We start from the raw sequence: 15,832 nt of genomic DNA, 5'->3' as shown, positions 1-15,832 counted from the left end.
AACAGTAAATGGATATTGTTAATATAGCAATTCCACATGAAGTCTGTCGTCGTATGACTCCCATGCCCATCCACAATCAGCAGTCGAGCCTCCCCCTCAGCCTCAGGCATAGTCTGTGGGATGAACACCTTCTCTAACCATTCAATGGCAGTTAAGTCTGTAGTCCAGCCATTATCTGTTGCTGTGAACTCCCACCCATCGTATGGAACGAGATGTAATGGAAACCACTGCTGTTGGACTGTCTTCCCCTTGAAAATGATAAGAGGACGAAGTGCCCTACCCAAGGCTGAGATATACTCAATGATAGAGACCCATGCCCTCGACCCAGGTTGTTTCTTGCGAACAGACGTCGTCTCAGCCATACCCAGCACTAACCCATTAGCTCCCTGACCCTCGAGGATGCCAGTCTCATCCATATTATATCTGTTGGCTGGTTTGATGTCCTTGATCTCAGGGATAGCGAGGAACTTAAACCAGTAGATGCCCCATTAACGCGTCTAGAATCGATAGAACGACTTCTCTGAACCTTAATGATAGGGTTCCTTCTCACAAAGGCATAGATCCAGCCTTTTCCCAGTGGTTTGGTATCCCCAGCAGCAGCCAGAACTCGCTCTGCGAATTCCTTCACCTGTTGGTGCGTTGGTGCGAGGCCCAGCGAAGCCTGAATGCGAACCCATTGTGCCAGCTTACTCTCCTGGTCAGGAGACAGCCTCTGCCAGTCAGCAAAAGCCACTTTCCTAGTCTGACCACCTTGGAGACGTAGTTGGAGGGTTGATCGTGGTATCCCATACTCCAATGAGGCTCTCTTTTGACTCTTGCCGTTTGAGATGTCCTCGAGAGCCTGACGAAGCTGGTCTTCGGTATATTGAGGCATTAGATATAGAAGAAGGTATGTGCAAAAGATGAGCCCATTTGGACGCGAATTGAAAATGTTGTGATAAAAGGAGGTTGGGGGTGGGCATTGGGTTGTGGTGGATTTTCGCGTTTTTGTGGGTGCCAGAAACAGGGGGGTGCCAGGAAGTGGGGGGTTTGACTTATATCCAAGAGTTGACGCTCAGATTGCTCATCATTCCATCTAGACCACGACCAGAAGTTTTTATTTTCTTTCTTCTTGAAAGCACCAATCTCGGCACTTTGTGCGGACAAAACTCTGTCATCTTGCAAATATTCTCGCTTATGGAAGATTGGAATTCCAACGTAACCAAACTGCCATATTGGTATCACGCATAAAAGGCGCAGCCAGTATATGCTGTTCAGTAACAAAATAGCATCCCACTTTTAGACATACCCACGCTCCATGCGTCTCCTAAGCCAAGCTCATGCGTCCCGGTCACTTAGCTAGCTGTAAAACTCTGCACCTTGGATATAGTATTTAGTATTATTGGGTTGGAAAGCAGCAGGCAAGCCATTGGATTTACTCAAGAGCTGTCGCTAGAAGGAGGAGAGCAGTTTTGCATTCATATCATAGTCTTGATATTTCAATAACTCAAAGCTGACAAGCAACTGAGAGACGAGATGCCTACCGAAAATGCCATTCTCTATTGCTCCGAAACGAGAAAATAAGCTTGATTCCATCAAAGCACATTAAAGAACATAGCGGAAGGCGGGCTGCTCGAAATCCGTCAAATCCAAAAACTCAGTTCCTGATACGGCGGTCTCCGGCTCCTCGGCCGCCTTCTTATCACGGCGCTTGTTCTCCCAGATATTGACAAGTCGGATAGCGACGATAGTGCAGCCAGCAAGGCCGTACATGATGGCAACCATGAGCTTGCCGTTGTGATAGTTGGGTGCCTCGTTGGAACGGAACGTCTGCGGGCCGATCCAGTTACCAGCTCCGTAGGCCAGGATCTGGAGTCCGTTGACGGTGGCCTTCTTCGTGTAGCCGAGGGTGTTGTTCGAGATCATGACCATGACGAGGCACCACGATGAGCCTGCAGCTCCGATGAGGTAGTAGCCCACGAGCAAGGCGCCCTGAGCTGAGAGGGGAATGACGATCATCATAATGCCGCCGATCATTGGGATGAGGATGGCGATGAAGGCGAAGAGGGTCCGGTCCATGAACTTGTCTGAGAGATACGTGAAGAGGAGTTTGCAGGTGATATCCACGACACCTGTAGGCATGTTGAGAAGGAGAGACAGGCGAGAGTTGAAGCCGAAGGAGTTGATAATGATGGAGCCAAAGGCAGTGATGCCTCCGTTGGGGATGTTCATAAGCAGCGAGAAAAGAACGTAGAGGTAGGTTCGGGGGTCTTTGAAGGCTTCGTAAAATTGATTCCACTTCCACTTGCGACTTCCGATGCCCTGGAAGTTACCACGAATACGCTCAATGGCAATAGTTTTCTCTCGGTGGTTGAGAAACTTTGCATTGGTCTGGTTGTCGGGCATGAACCACCAACAGTAGACACCTGTGATGACTGTGGGCAAGCCAAGGACCAGGTACAGAACCTTCCAAGTTGCCAGGACGGTGTTGTGTGCGCCAGAAAGGCCGTAGGCAATGGGTCCAAGGGTCAGCAGGGCAACACCATTGCAGCTGAGCCAGTAGCCCATACGCTTGGCCTGCTCGTTTTGCTTGTACCAGGCCGAGGTCAGGATGACGAAGGCTGGTGTTACGGTAGCTTCGAGAGCGCCGAGAAAGAAGCGGACCGAGAGGAGACCGGCGTAGTTGAACGCGAAGACGTGGCAGACTAGGACAATGCCCCAAAGGGTGATGTTGGCCGATGTGTACTTTCCGAGAGGTAGGCGTCGAAGAAGATAAGTCGTAGGGAACCTTGAAGTGATCAGCAAAATATTCTGTAGTTTTGGGATGGTAGTGGAACCCACTCCCAGAGGAGGTAGCCAGCATAGAAGATAGAAGAAGCCCAGCTGTACTCCTGACTTTTAGGGTTGAGACCCGTGTCCTCACGGATGCCCATCAACGAAGCATAGTTCAGGGAAGTTTTATCGGCGAATTGAAGAGCGTAGATCCACATCAGAAGGGGCAAAGTCGCCCTGTCAATCTTCCATAGAACTTTTCGTTCCTCTTCAGGGGTGAATGTGACTTCTTCTCCATTGGCAAATGCCAGGGCCGGGTCGACTTCACCATGCTTGAGCTTCTCCATGCTGCCGTCCTCAAAGTCGGTGTGGGTTCGGATAACATCGCCACCATCAGGCTGTGCTGTCTTCTTGTTGGTTTCAGAAGACATTGTTAGGACTCTGATCGAGGGAGGTGCTGATGAATGATATGGTCTTCGAAGGGGGTGTCTGGAGAGGTGCTGGTCGAGTACCCTCACGACACAGGTCGTTTTCTTGACACCTGACTGTAGAAGAGATAAAATATGCAACCGGAGGTATACTTGGATGTTGTCGAAACGCCAAAGGTTGTGTCGAGGTTGACCTAAGCAGGTAGAGGATGGCTAGAGGCAGATGCTGGGAATTTTCAAGGGGCTGGTTGGGAAAGCTCGGGGTTTATAGGTGTCCCGTGCTGAGCAATGACAGCAGTCAGTCTTCTCTCTCTCATCTTGACTGAGGCTGATCTAGGAGCAATCGACATGGGGTGGCCTTTGTGGCGGCAGCAAGCCAAATTACACTCAAATTGAGAGTGGCCTGGCTGGTTATCGCTGAGATAGGGGATTTTCACATCAAGCTCGGTCATGCTGCTATCTCGGATCCACCCTCGCCTCATGCATGCCAACGGAGCTCCGCCCCCGCATTTTGAGGTTGGCCTGGTCGACGCAGTGAGCTCCGCAATCTTGGGGTACGACGGGATGAGACATCCATATCCCGGCTGAGTGCCGTTGCCGTTATCTCCGAATCTTTCCATCGCTGCTTGACACACACTCTAACACATGACGCTAGATAACATGACAGTTGTCTATGGAGCTAGTATCCAGCTGGATGGATCAGCGGAGCCCCGTTCCCTCTCCCCGGATCCGGGACAGTAGGTCTTGTTTTGGTAGCTTCGTGGGAAATGCACCCCAAGTCATGATCTCGGAAATGAAACAAACATGGACAACGATACACTGTTAAGCGTCGCTATTCTATCCGAGTCCTCACCAGACGTATCCAGGCTGTCGATGATTTACTTGTTGAGTAACGAATTTGATTGAGAAGTCTAAAAGAACTGGGTTATCGTGAAATCAAAATGGTTTCTTGTCTTCTTAACTCATTTCAACAACCTTTACATCGGAATAACGCCTCAAGTGGATGAATTCAACAGCGAGCTCATTCTAGTTAGACTGTCTACTATTCTCGTTCCAAAAAGGCAATGAAGCTTCGAGCCGAGCTGCACCGTAGATTGACGAACTATCCAATGATTCCCCTGATACTTCCTAGCGGCCTCCATGCGGGACAACGCTGTTTCGATAGTCGGTATTCTCGTACCATGCTCCTCGGCGATCCTCACCGCGTGTCCGGCATCCTTGGCCGCCAGGGACACCGCGAAGCCGGGGGGCGTTCCCAGGGGTGGCGCGTATGCGCCCGTTGTCATCCGCTTCGAGTAGCTCTCGATAACGGGACCGTATATGTCCCTGATGAACTGCTCCATCTGGCGGGTACCGAGCCCGGTTTTCTCGGCAAAGACTTGCGCCTCGGCGGTCAGCTCCTGGAAGCCAATGACAAAGATGTTTCTGTCGTAGATATGTGTGATTAGTAGTTTGGGTAGTCTCGGACCGATTTGGTTTCATGGCTGCCAATGGGATTAAGAGGTAGTCCTTGCCCTGATATCTTGAGCAAGCTTGATTTGCGGACGTCTTCTCCCATATCTATTATGATCTTGCCCATAACATTGACTACGAAGGGCCTCAGCTTTTCAATAGCAGCGGAGGGGCCGGCCATGGCAAAGATGAGTTGACCAGCGGCCGCCATAGGACTAGCCCCGAAGACAGGGGACGCAACAAACGTGGCGCCTACTTTAGCAAGGCGTTCGGAGCACTTTGCCGCCGTATCTGGATGGACGGTTGATGTATCAACCCAGATCTTGCCTTCGAGTAAGGCGCTGTTCCAAGTGTCGAGAAATTTCGATACAAGGCTGTCCAGAACCTCATTATTTGAGATCTATTATGGTCAATAAGCGAGTACAGCTATAAGACAAAATCACAGCATGATTGCAAATTACCATTGTGAAGATTACGGATGACTTCAGGAGCAAAGTCTCGAAATCTCGTTCAGGAAGACCTCCAGCTTCTCGAAGAGTCTCCCCTCGAGAGAGTGTCCGATTGCTGTAACGAAGAGGTGGCAGACCCTTCGATGCAAGATGCTTCTGAAGATTCAAGGCCATGCCTATCCCCATTGACCCCAGGCCAAACTAGAGTTACATGTGAGTGAGCAAGGGAGTGCGGTGAGCAGCAGGGGGAAGCAGTACCCAGCCGAAAGACTCTTGTGCAGCCATTCCACTTGGCGTTTACTTGACGGGGATGCAATTAACGTTGAATTGACGTGTGAGATAGCCGGCGATAAACCCCTTTGAAAGATTGAAACAGTTCGGAAAATTCGGAATGTCACAGACTATTCCAAGTGACAATTCAAGCGCCTCTTGAAAGTGTAGATATACAGTTCGAGATAAGTGGTGGCTGTGGCGGAGCTCCGCAGCAACCCTAGTGTCGGGCAGCGGCCTCCTCGCCGCGCGCTAGTCGGCATAACCTTACTCGTAAGCCATACCACCAGCCGAGATGACCTCCTCAAGCACCGTCGTCATGAAGGACCCCATTGCCCAGACAGGCCTCTGCTTCCAGAACTGTAATACGGTTTCCATGAAGCGTACCTCGCTCGCCTCCGACGCCATGCCCAATGCGGTAGACTCCCGAACCGAGAGGCGCCGAGTCTGGCCATTGATGTCCTCCTGAAGCTGCAAGACTTCAAGGATGGAATTGAAGACTATGGTCGAAGCTTCGAACCGGGTGCGGACGGTCGGCTGTGTTCCTGCCTTGCGTCGCATCTCTCCTGTTGCCCAGCGTAGTAACCTCCATATCGCCAGGAGGATCTTGGATGTAGCCACCGTCGCCCAAGGCGCTTCTCTCAACGGATCTTGCCTCTCGGTGCTTTTCACGCTTGACAGGACGTCCATCAAGTCATCGAGAAAGACTAACATTCCGTCATCGCCGGAATTATAACTGAGTAGGTTTTGTAACGATCTTCGAGCACCCACTTGAAGCCCCATGGTGAGATGTGTCGCGGTGGTGAGGCCAGCAACAACGCTATTCTCCACGATGCCACCAATCAGAAGATCATCAGGTTTGCAGAGCGCGAGCTTGACGGATAGTGCGATACGCTCAGCAAAGTTCAAGATGTGCCAGTTCGAGCTATTCGCCGCGGCGACTTGCGTTGTGATGATTTCGGAAATGTATCGCAGAGCTGCACTGACCTGTCTGTTTTGAGATTGAGTGAGAATGTGGTACGCGTTGGGGTCGGCCAAGGCCGGTGGGAGCTGGTAGTAGCATCGGGTGAAATCCCTGACCAGGGAATCGAGGCTGGTGAGAACGAAGAGCGTCGCCATTGGCGAAGCACGTAGCGCCGGTAAGAGCTGCGGACTCGGTGTGTCCGTCATCAATGATTGCATTGCAAGATTTAGTGATTTGATTGTTGGGCAAGTCATGCCAGGCGTGTCGTGAGATCGGGTCAGTTCGACGGTTCGGGGTTCGTCTCCGAGCCGCTGGGCCCAAGCTAGAGAAGTGTCCGCCTCCCACAATGATGAAGCAAGGGGCAGCTCCCAATCGAGCTCAGTGGGAGTGGTAAGCGGGCGAATGTTGCAAGGGGAGAAAATATGAAAGTCAAGGAACAGCAGAGTGTACATGGATAGCTTCATGGACTCTGACTCAACGTATGACATCCAGTGATCGTGTAATGTCTGTTCTTCCGAGTCCCTGAATCTGGATGTCGACTGGAAAACATTTTGGCGTAGGAGACCAAGGTCTCGGGCGGCCTGTTCACGTTAGATTGATGAAATAGTCAGGCCAGCACGTATCAGCAAAGACAACTAACGTCTACAATCCATCGCAGCATCTTCTTTGATCTGTCGAAGTGTGATGTGTTGCCAGTAAAGGCCCCATAGATAATATGCAGGAACCAAGCTTGCATAACCCATGTCCTGCGGATTTCTCTCCAGTCCGCCTCAACCTGGCATACTAAATGAGCATAACACGACCAACACTTGATTTGAGATAGTAAGTTGGACTTACAACTCGCCAATGTTCATCATGACTATATTCCCATAGTGTCTGGCTCTTCCGCATCAAGGATGCAGTTTCCTCTTCAGATACGTTTCTGGAAGCATATAGCATGCCAATTGAGACAATAATCTGCTTCGACAACTTTGGTAGCTCATTCCCTAGGCTCTGTCGATGTAGGAGTGGAAATGATGGATGGAAACTCTCAAAATACGTTGATATGTAGGCTTCTGTCCCGCCCATCATAATCCTGGAGAATCAGTCAGCTGTGAAATTAGACCTCATCTTCATACAACATACTCCGCCACCAGAAGCTCCTCCGGGTTAGGCGCTTCTGTAGCTTCTGGTGGGCTATTTGGGTAGACGGTGTCATCACCAACACCAGCTGTGATGCCCTCCTGAGCAGTCGAAAAGGGCGAGTCATCTTGGTCGTCTGGTGAAAGAGTAGTATCTTCAAGGGCCGGTGCCGGTTGCTCCGCTCCATTCTCGATACCGGTGACTGTCAACACACGGCTGAAAGTGCCTCTGCATCTTTCGGCATGTCGTTTACACACATCCTTTCTAGTGAACCTGGCTTTGCAGTTTTCACATCTGAATGGCCTACGGCTATCGCTCCCATGTCCTGGCGAATGTGAGCTTCACAAATTTGAAAAGTCGGGGGCCGGAGCTGACATAAACTCGAGCGTTTATGGCGTTCCAAATTTTCCTTCGACGTGGCTTAGTCACCATCACGAAGTGGAGGTCTGAGGGTACATACGTTTCTCGTAAATGTCTGCGTGCACTCTGTGCAGGTGAAGGGCCGCGAACTCATCATGGGCGCAATGCTACTTTTGATGTTTGGGTGGACGTTGAGCACCCCAGTGAACAGAGAAGTAGCTAAAGGGGCTATGGGCCCGTGCATATGTGCTTATCTATTCCGGTTGTTGCATACTGTAATTGAGGGTCTGCCTATTGGCATACTTCTCTAGACTCTTACGCTACAAAGGCGAGGGCGAATATCCCATTGACTGCTGGATGGCGTCACTACACCCGTCACTACACCCGTCACTACATCCGTCACTATATCTGTCTCCAGTCTTTCTCTACTTTTGCTCTATTTCGAGATTATGCATAGGCGAATATGAGGGAAATAAGATCGGATTGTTTAAAGTACGTACCTTGTACTGACGCCATCTAGCAGTTGATGGGATAATACAAATGTGGTAGAAAATAAATTTTCTTGGAACTTCTAAATTTCACGAGTTTATGTTTCTGAGAATCAAATCCATAAATCGTCACCAAGCTTACAAGCTCTACAACCTGATTCTTCGCGAATTGCAAATGTGAAATGTCCAGTCTCGAGCGAAATCTCATCTTCCCCAGGCAAGTAATACTGGTTGTTCATTAGGATTGTATCTTATGGTGAAATGTCTTACAAATCGCATTTTATGGCGCGGCTCAGAGGCTCTAGATGTGCAACTTCGCCATGATGGTAGTTTGTAAATGGTTGAGTTCAGACACCTACTGTTACTACTGAGTCTCTACGTAGCAATACTAACTGATTAGGGTTCATCTGAACGAAACCATAAAGGTAAAAAACGTAGATCGGATTTCGTCTCTGGGAAGAAGATGAGTGACACAGGCACAGGAACAATTTAGGCTTGTCGAGAGCTGTATCGAAGATCCAATCACATCTCAAGCTTGATGTTCTTTTCAATATTGCCCGACTCAAAAGTCCGAATCAAGACCCCAGTAGCTGTGTCATTCCACGCAGTCGTTTCTCCTTGTACGAATCCGCTGCTGGTGCAGTAATCCATGATCCTTCCCGCGGTTCTTGCAATTTCCTGACTGTGGTTCGGGAGAATCCTATCAGTGAAAGTCGTTTAGAGGATTCGAGAAGGGCCAACGTGACATGGCGGGGGCAAGCGCTTACCAAGTTGACTGGTGCAGAGATTGCTTGTTTTTCCTCCATCCGAGAATGAAAGTCTTGCCATTTGAGCGGCAGAAACCTGTTACTTCCTTGTCACTCACAACACACCTGTTTTCAGCTTGGTTTGCTAGCCACTGAATGCACCAGGCGGCGTCCTCCATCTGCAGTATAAAAATGGTCAGTCAGATAACGTGTCTGGTGCTACACTTGGGGCAGAGCTGATAGCTATGAAGACGTACCGGTGCCATGTCTGTGGGGAAGCTATTGCATCGAACGGTGTTGATGTCAATGACCTTGCCGCTATCCGAAGACTTGGACTTGAGGAAAACTTTGTCGCGCTTGTTCAATTGATTCCCGTCAAAGTCTCCAGAGCCGGAAGCATTGTGAGGGACACTAGGCTGCCAACCTGCCGTGGTAAATTGAATGTTAGCGAATCATCCATGATCCATCACTGTTCTTGCTCCTAGTCCATAGACGAAGCCAGGGACAGGTAGAAATTTCACCGATGATATTGCGAGCCCTAACCGAAGCTTCGGCCGCCTCTTTAGCAGACAGATGCTGGGCCGTGGGATTGGTGATAATGTCATCAGCCCATTGCTCAAAGGTGAAAGGTGCGAGTGAGCGTGGCGGGCTGGAGGATCCAACATCAGTCGGAGCCGCAGCTGTCAAAGGAGCAGTTGCCAGGGCACAGAGTGTAATTGTGGGTAGTATAAGCATCTTGACTGGTTCTCAATGACTAGATGATCTTGGCCTGTCAATATGAATGTGGAAGCTGTGGTACTGAACTGCTGTTTTCCAACCCGACTGCTCAGTGCCGAGGGCCATCCAAACGCAAAAGGAGCAGAAGCCTATTATATATAGATGGTAGACCGAATTACTAACGTGATTCAAATACTGTGTGTCTTCTTTGCTTTGATTGACCGCATTGGGACCATAGGGTCCGTTGTGGTGCTACGCTGCTGAGGTGCCCACTCCCTTGCTCCCTTGAATCTTTATTCTTTTCTGCCCTGCGGGCAATAGCATGTTCTTTTACGAAAGTTTCGTACAAAGCCTCTTTCTGAATCAATCAAGTAGAAGCCTGAGAGTCTTGCTTCTCAATGGTGCGAAATAACGACCAGGCCCAGGGCCATCCGCAAGTTGTTTGAAATTTGAATCAACCTCGCCCTTTGACATCCACATTGAGAAGAACTATCTGATGTCGTAAAGTACCTTGGCAAGCTTTGCCATACAACAAGAAGACAAATACGGTTCAAAATGCAGATCTGAAATTGTTGGAGCCTACCACCATCTTAAAGGGCCGAGATCGTCCAGCTGGACACCCTGCGGTATGGCGGAGAGGAAATCGATCGCGTCAACAAGATGTAGGTACATGCGGACGACTGTGGCAGGGCTACTCCTGCATTCCATACGACTTGACATTTTTCTTACGGCTTTATCAAACTGAATCCATCATCTAAGAAAACCCTCGCTCGCTCAACATCAATGTTTCCTTCTTCAAAGTGTGATGTTGCGATGCTCGTGAATCTTGATCTACCTTGAAATGTCACCGCAGCCACGGCCCCACCGACCCCACTCGCTCCGGCGATCAAACGGCCGCTCATCAATACCCCTGCCCGCCCGCCGTTTCAGGAGTCTCGGCCGCACCCTCCGATCTTGCACCAATCATACCGCCTCCATCCCCCCCGTCAGGGGCACCCCGCCACGGCCCACGGCGAGTCAAAAACCCAATTCAATACATGGGGGAGCTACCTCCCCCGATCCGGAGCTTGCTGTCCTCTTTTTCGCGCCAATCTTTTCTCCTTCTCCTCGGATCTTGCTTTCCTTTTAAGCTTCTTTTCACCCCCACCACCGATCACTTGACAGGTGCCGTGGTTCTCCCCGAAGCATCGCATAGCGTAGGGCGCATCTTGTTTTCGCAGCCCCCCCCTCACCATGTCTCTGAAGACTCTCTTGCCGTTGCTCGCGCTCACCGGCGCGGGCATGGGTTGGCAGCACAAGACCGAAGCCGAAGTTCGTGATGCCCTCAAGGCGAACGAGCATAGCCTAGTGGCATGTATGTCAAACGTGTTCCACGGCTCCTTTCCTGTTTCATTCTCTCTCCAATAGCATGCTAACGACAGAAACAGTTGTTGCGGTAAGCCAAGTCTCCGTTCCATGAGCTGATGTCCTGCGATCACTCCCCCAAGTTCGATGCTGTCGCCATATGCTAGCAAAGCGCTGACCGTACCAAAGCCCTCAATGTACGACACTCCGCACCTCTACAGCGACATTCGTTAACACGGACAACAGCGATGCCAGCACAGCCCTCGAAAAGCACTGGTCCGCAGTCGAAGACGCCATCCCGACCGCCCTTTCGGTAGACTGCTCGACATCGGCCTCGCTCTGCACCGACTTCGACGTCGCTTCCTACCCCGCCATCCGCCTCTACCGCCAAGACGGCACGAAGCACCACTACCGCGGCCCCAGAAAGGCCTCTGAGTAGGTTACCAGCAGGCCCCCCCTCACCACTTCAGAAAGAGCTTCAGCTAAGCGGTGCCCGTCTCTCATTGCAGAATCACCGCCTTCGTCCGCCGCATGCTCCGCCCCGCCGTCGTCCCCCTCGACAGCAAGGCCGCGAAATCTTTCAACAAGGACGACGACGTGGTGCTGATTGCGCACATGGCCGAGTCCGAGACCAGCCTGCGCGAGCGCTTCGCCGAGATGGCCGACCGGTATCGCGACCGCTACGCCTTTGGGCTAACGACGATTGACGAGGCGCCCGGGCGGATCACGTGCTATAACAACGCCGACGGGGCGTTCCACATGACGTCTGAGCTGGACGAGGTCGACTCGATGGAGAAGATGCTGAAGAAGTGCGCGTCGCAGCTCGTGCCGCGGTTGACGAGGAGGAACGAGGCCGAGTATCTTAGCGTCAGTTGGTCCCTTACAGTCTACAGGCCTGCCTTAGGAGGTGCATTGCTGACGTAGATATCTCACAGTCTGGCAAGTCGTTGACGTACTTCTTCTCCACGAACGAAGAGAACATGGACTCTTGGACATCGGCCGTGAAGCCCATGGCGAAACAGTACCACGAGTACATCACCTTCGTGACGGTCGATCTCGGCGAGTACCCCGATATGCCCGCGCTCTTCGGTCTGCCGGCGGATGCCACCGAGGGCGTGGCAGTCTATAATCCGGCTGTAGGCCTGGCGTTCCCTTTCAAGGGCGGCAAGATCACGGTCGACGCCGTTGCGCAGCACATTGCCGACATCTCTGAGGGCAACGCCGACGCCTGGCAGGTGGGCGAGTCGACTGCGGACGAGGAGATTGTGGAGCAGGTCATGGAGGAGGTACTGGTGAAGGAGGAAGAGACAGGGGCGCAAGACGGTTCCGGGGCGGAGGCCGAGGAGGTCAAAGAGACTGAGGAAGAAAAGGTCAAGATCCACGACGAGCTCTGAGTGAAGAAATCTGGCGTAGCTGCGCGCTGCTCTTACCCAACGCTTTTTCCTACCATGGGATCGATACCAAGGTACTATTTGGAGCGAGGTCCCAAATAGAGTCTCTTTTGCCGCCCTTTGTAACTCTGATGAGGATGGACAACACCAAAGCAACCCACCCGCCTTGTAGGGTTCATAAAACTTCCCCTATCCGCATCGATAAACCAGCCTTGGGATTCTCGACTTGGAGAAAGAACACGTCGGCCTCGAAGCTACAGCAACAAACTTCACTGTGTAGGAGAAAGAAAAGGGGGAAGGAAGCCCGAGAAAAAGCATGGTCAGGTCAGCTGACAGGAAAGGAAGAACAGCAGAGACCCGTCCCTTGACTATGTCTTCTCATCACTAGAGCCCCCTGGGCTTAACGAAATCCACATAATTTCGAGCGCAGTACTCGCTCTTATATAGAACCAGACAACAAAAGTCGATATAGTGCCTCGCGGAGCCGGGCACCGCTCCGTCGTTACCATCTCTGTTCCGCAAGCTAGCAACAAACGATCAGACTGTAGTGAAAGCTGCTTCGGGCCTTTCGGCGGCGACGGGCTCTCCCCCGCCAGGTCATGTTTTCCGCCTCTTCCATTCAGCTTTGGTTCTGCCTAAACCCAAACCCGCATCGCGCGCATCGCGGAGGAAAGGTGCCGGAATGGGGGTGACCTGCGTCCGTTCCAGCACTTTGGTACGTTACACAGGTCGCCAAAATCCACACGATTGCCATTTCGGAGCCGGATGAAGCTCCGTTAGGGGTCCAAGGTCAACCACGCACAGAGCACGCTGTCGTTCCTGTTCCAATCAGCGACTCTAGAAGTTCGTACAAGAACCAAAGGACAGTTCATGCTCACTAATCCCACATCAAGATTCGAGAGAGTCCAAAGACCTTTTGGCTCTTCTCCCCATCTCGCGGAGGCGGGCTCCCTCTCCGCTGCCAGCCGGTCTCAACTCAGCTTCCATTTCCCCCTCGAAAACGCCCTTTCCCGACTCCCGAGGGGCTCGGAGCGAGCTCCGGGGGTCACAGAACCAATGGCTCAATTAGTTCGCTTCAGGCGCGGAGGCGGGCAAGGCCCCGTCCTCCATCCCAAACTGAGACACTAGAGCGTGAGAGACTGAGAGAGAGGACTATCGCGGAGGCGGGCTCTTGCTCCGACGGTGCTGTCTCAAAAGAAAACTACCCTCAAACCAGCCTATAAGTTCACAGGCTCAATCGAGACTATAAATCCTCTTCGATTCCCCGATTCGTGAGCCGAGGTCACATCACGCAGTTTTCTCAACTTCACATCCACACCTCATCCAGGTTTCCAATAAGGCAGGCCATTCAAGTCCAGTCAACTCTCGGTTTTTACTCTTTTAGATTTGAGAGGGATGGCTTCGAGACAGCGATTTGTCTTTCTGCGAGTAAAAAAGGCAAAAGGAAGAACAGTGCCCTAACTGAATGCCAATAGACCATGCTCCCGTCGTATCACGACCTAAGTTATCGCTATTCATGGTCCTCTCCATCGTGCCTCGCAGTCAATAGACCCGAACAAGCGTCCACCAAAAGACATAAAGCCTTGGGAGGAAAGTTATATCCCACAAGGGCAAATCGCCACCGAAAGCAAGAGAGAAAATGTTTCTCATCTCTACAAGCATCTTCTCCATCAAGTACCCAAGCCCCGAGCTTAAGCGCATTAGACTCAATTCCTTCCATCTTGGCACCTTCCAATAGTCAGCTTAGATAAGGTCTTTTTATCCAAAGCCCCCCCGCGATCAGCAGAATTGCTGTGCCGCAAATCCTTCGACGCCCGAGGCAGCTCCTTCAGCTCGTTCACTCGCGAGTTGTAACCTATTACTCGGGTCAAACAGGGCACTCATTTGGGGGCAAGGAATGCGTGTCAAATCGACTGTAGCGAGTTGATGACCATGACTTTCCAAAGTCGTAAAGGCGCAAACAACCCCGCTTCCTATCAGCCCTTTGAAGACCTTCCTTTGAGATCCCTTGGCGATATCGTAAAACTTGGACGAGACTGGTAACTCAAGAACAACGAATCCTACACCGGTGAATGACTCCGCAATAGGAATGTAGATAGCATCCTCTCTTTTCGCCTTGGAACCTCCCAGTAAAGATGCAAACACATCGCCAATACAATTGACAAAAGTACATAAACAACCACTGCTTTCTCTTCAACACCAAGGAAAAGCACGTCAATCTCAAAGACAAAGACACCATTATCACGAGAACCCAATTCCAACCCACCCACCCAAGCAAATCCCAAAACAACATGCATTACAAATCTCTCTTCGTCCTCGCCCTCGCCGCCGCCGTCACGGCAGCCGCCACCCCAGGCGGAGAAACCCTCGACAAGCGCGCCCCCACAAAGGCAGAGTGCTGCTGCTGCTACGGCGGCCCCTCGGTCGGCTGTGCCGCGGACCTCAACTGCGCGGGCTACACGCCCAGCATCGGCGTCTGCCTCGACACGCGATGCCCGTTTAAATGAGAAGATCGGCTCCAATGGTGGGGCCTCTTGGGTTCTCACAAGCGTTTTGAGAGGGTTTCTTGTTAGAAAGAATTAAAGAAGAGAGGGTTTCGTGCTACAGAGAAAGCACACAGCTTGGGCAAGAAGGCCGCTGCCCATTGGGCCGGATGTGCGTGTACCGGTATAGGCGGTCGATTTCAGTGTGGTTTTTCGTTTCTTCTGACCCACGAGACCGCTCTGAAGCGAAAATTGGTATCCAGGACAGGTTCCTGGGATTTGGGGAAAGCTGGATCGGGCATTTGAGGCCTTTTGGTTCCAATTTGATAACTCTTCGATGACGTCATGAATGAAAGATTGCAGTCACCAAACCTCTCTGTATTGAACAGTGGATGTGGTGAAACCCAGGTTGTCGATATGCCAATCTTTTCAACTCCCAACATGCTTTATTTGGGAGAGTGCCAATTTTCTTTGATCTTTGGCATCAGTCCTGGCGTCGTTCGTTCATGCGGCATTGACTCTGTCGTTGCCCTTTCCACGTTCGCCATATCAAATGCAGAGCCGTTCTCGACACGTCTCAAGTAGGAAGGACGACGCCGTTCAAAGTCTAACCAGCGCATCCTACTTCCAATACCTTCTGAACAACCCAGAGAATACAGGAGCCTAATGCCGGGTAGTTGCGTGGTTGGCTCAAAAAGAGGTGGCCCTTGGGTATTAAGACGGGCTGTAATGCCGTGACTTTGGAGGAGACGAGGAAGTTGCTCCCTGTCACGAAAGAGGTATAGCAGTGGATATCTCAGGGGCAGAGATAAGGGGTGGACAGGGGTAAGGGCATACAAAAGGGGCTCCCTCGAGGGCTTCCCTTTT

General features: G+C 51.4%; 6 protein-coding genes across 6 annotated transcripts; 1 reads left to right on the top strand and 5 right to left on the bottom strand.

Annotated features, from left to right (window-relative positions):
- Positions 1 to 1,584: 1,584 nt before the first annotated feature.
- Positions 1,585 to 3,182, bottom strand: BDP81DRAFT_312244 (major facilitator superfamily domain-containing protein; the record flags this gene model as incomplete). Its single annotated transcript, XM_060583783.1, has 2 exons — positions 1,585 to 2,767; positions 2,821 to 3,182. The coding sequence occupies 2 exons, from the start codon at positions 3,180 to 3,182 to the stop codon at positions 1,585 to 1,587; spliced, it is 1,545 nt and encodes a 514-aa protein (XP_060449190.1).
- A 1,023-nt stretch (positions 3,183 to 4,205) lies between these two features.
- BDP81DRAFT_509700 (uncharacterized protein) lies at positions 4,206 to 5,375 on the bottom strand (the record flags this gene model as incomplete). Its single annotated transcript, XM_060595727.1, has 4 exons — positions 5,093 to 5,375; positions 4,694 to 5,031; positions 4,360 to 4,604; positions 4,206 to 4,297 (listed from the first exon to the last, which is right to left on the bottom strand). Exons 1-4 carry the CDS (start codon positions 5,264 to 5,266, stop codon positions 4,206 to 4,208), a joined length of 849 nt encoding a protein of 282 aa, XP_060449189.1. The 5' UTR covers positions 5,267 to 5,375.
- Positions 5,376 to 5,617: 242 nt separating this feature from the next.
- Positions 5,618 to 7,820, bottom strand: BDP81DRAFT_368487 (uncharacterized protein; the record flags this gene model as incomplete). Its single annotated transcript, XM_060586561.1, has 5 exons — positions 7,812 to 7,820; positions 7,440 to 7,761; positions 7,152 to 7,389; positions 6,955 to 7,089; positions 5,618 to 6,895 (listed from the first exon to the last, which is right to left on the bottom strand). The coding sequence occupies exons 3-5, from the start codon at positions 7,383 to 7,385 to the stop codon at positions 5,618 to 5,620; spliced, it is 1,647 nt and encodes a 548-aa protein (XP_060449187.1). The 5' UTR covers positions 7,386 to 7,389; positions 7,440 to 7,761; positions 7,812 to 7,820.
- Positions 7,289 to 7,761, bottom strand: BDP81DRAFT_420339 (uncharacterized protein). The gene is made up of 2 exons (XM_060589839.1): positions 7,440 to 7,761; positions 7,289 to 7,389 (listed from the first exon to the last, which is right to left on the bottom strand). The coding sequence occupies exons 1-2, from the start codon at positions 7,621 to 7,623 to the stop codon at positions 7,382 to 7,384; spliced, it is 192 nt and encodes a 63-aa protein (XP_060449188.1). The 5' UTR covers positions 7,624 to 7,761; the 3' UTR covers positions 7,289 to 7,381.
- A 1,059-nt stretch (positions 7,821 to 8,879) lies between the features above and the next one.
- Positions 8,880 to 9,765, bottom strand: BDP81DRAFT_509692 (uncharacterized protein; the record flags this gene model as incomplete). The annotated part of the gene is made up of 5 exons (XM_060595726.1): positions 8,880 to 8,984; positions 9,052 to 9,127; positions 9,157 to 9,209; positions 9,288 to 9,454; positions 9,552 to 9,765. The coding sequence occupies 5 exons, from the start codon at positions 9,763 to 9,765 to the stop codon at positions 8,880 to 8,882; spliced, it is 615 nt and encodes a 204-aa protein (XP_060449186.1).
- Positions 9,766 to 10,753: 988 nt separating this feature from the next.
- Positions 10,754 to 12,971, top strand: BDP81DRAFT_420337 (uncharacterized protein). Its single transcript, XM_060589838.1, has 4 exons — positions 10,754 to 11,105; positions 11,338 to 11,526; positions 11,601 to 11,958; positions 12,027 to 12,971. The coding sequence occupies exons 1-4, from the start codon at positions 10,981 to 10,983 to the stop codon at positions 12,483 to 12,485; spliced, it is 1,131 nt and encodes a 376-aa protein (XP_060449185.1). The 5' UTR covers positions 10,754 to 10,980; the 3' UTR covers positions 12,486 to 12,971.
- Positions 12,972 to 15,832: the final 2,861 nt, after the last annotated feature.

This window comes from Colletotrichum phormii (assembly GCF_030913505.1).
Source record: "Colletotrichum phormii strain CBS 102054 chromosome Unknown BDP81scaffold_4, whole genome shotgun sequence".
In the NCBI taxonomy this organism is placed as follows: domain Eukaryota; kingdom Fungi; phylum Ascomycota; class Sordariomycetes; order Glomerellales; family Glomerellaceae; genus Colletotrichum; species Colletotrichum phormii.
Note: the sequence above shows the minus strand (reverse complement) of the source record. Positions and strands in the feature narration are given on the sequence as shown.

Bases quoted from the DNA above. Each gene is read 5' to 3' on its own strand.
- BDP81DRAFT_420337 (XM_060589838.1), top strand. From the start codon at position 10,981: ATGTCTCTGAAGACTCTCTTGCCGTTGCTCGCGCTCACCGGCGCGGGC. The intron at 11,527-11,600 runs GTAGGTTACCAG...CTCTCATTGCAG, and splicing joins GGCCCCAGAAAGGCCTCTGA to AATCACCGCCTTCGTCCGCC. The intron at 11,959-12,026 runs GTCAGTTGGTCC...GATATCTCACAG, and splicing joins ACGAGGCCGAGTATCTTAGC to TCTGGCAAGTCGTTGACGTA.
- BDP81DRAFT_420339 (XM_060589839.1), bottom strand. From the start codon at position 7,623: ATGGAGCGGAGCAACCGGCACCGGCCCTTGAAGATACTACTCTTTCAC.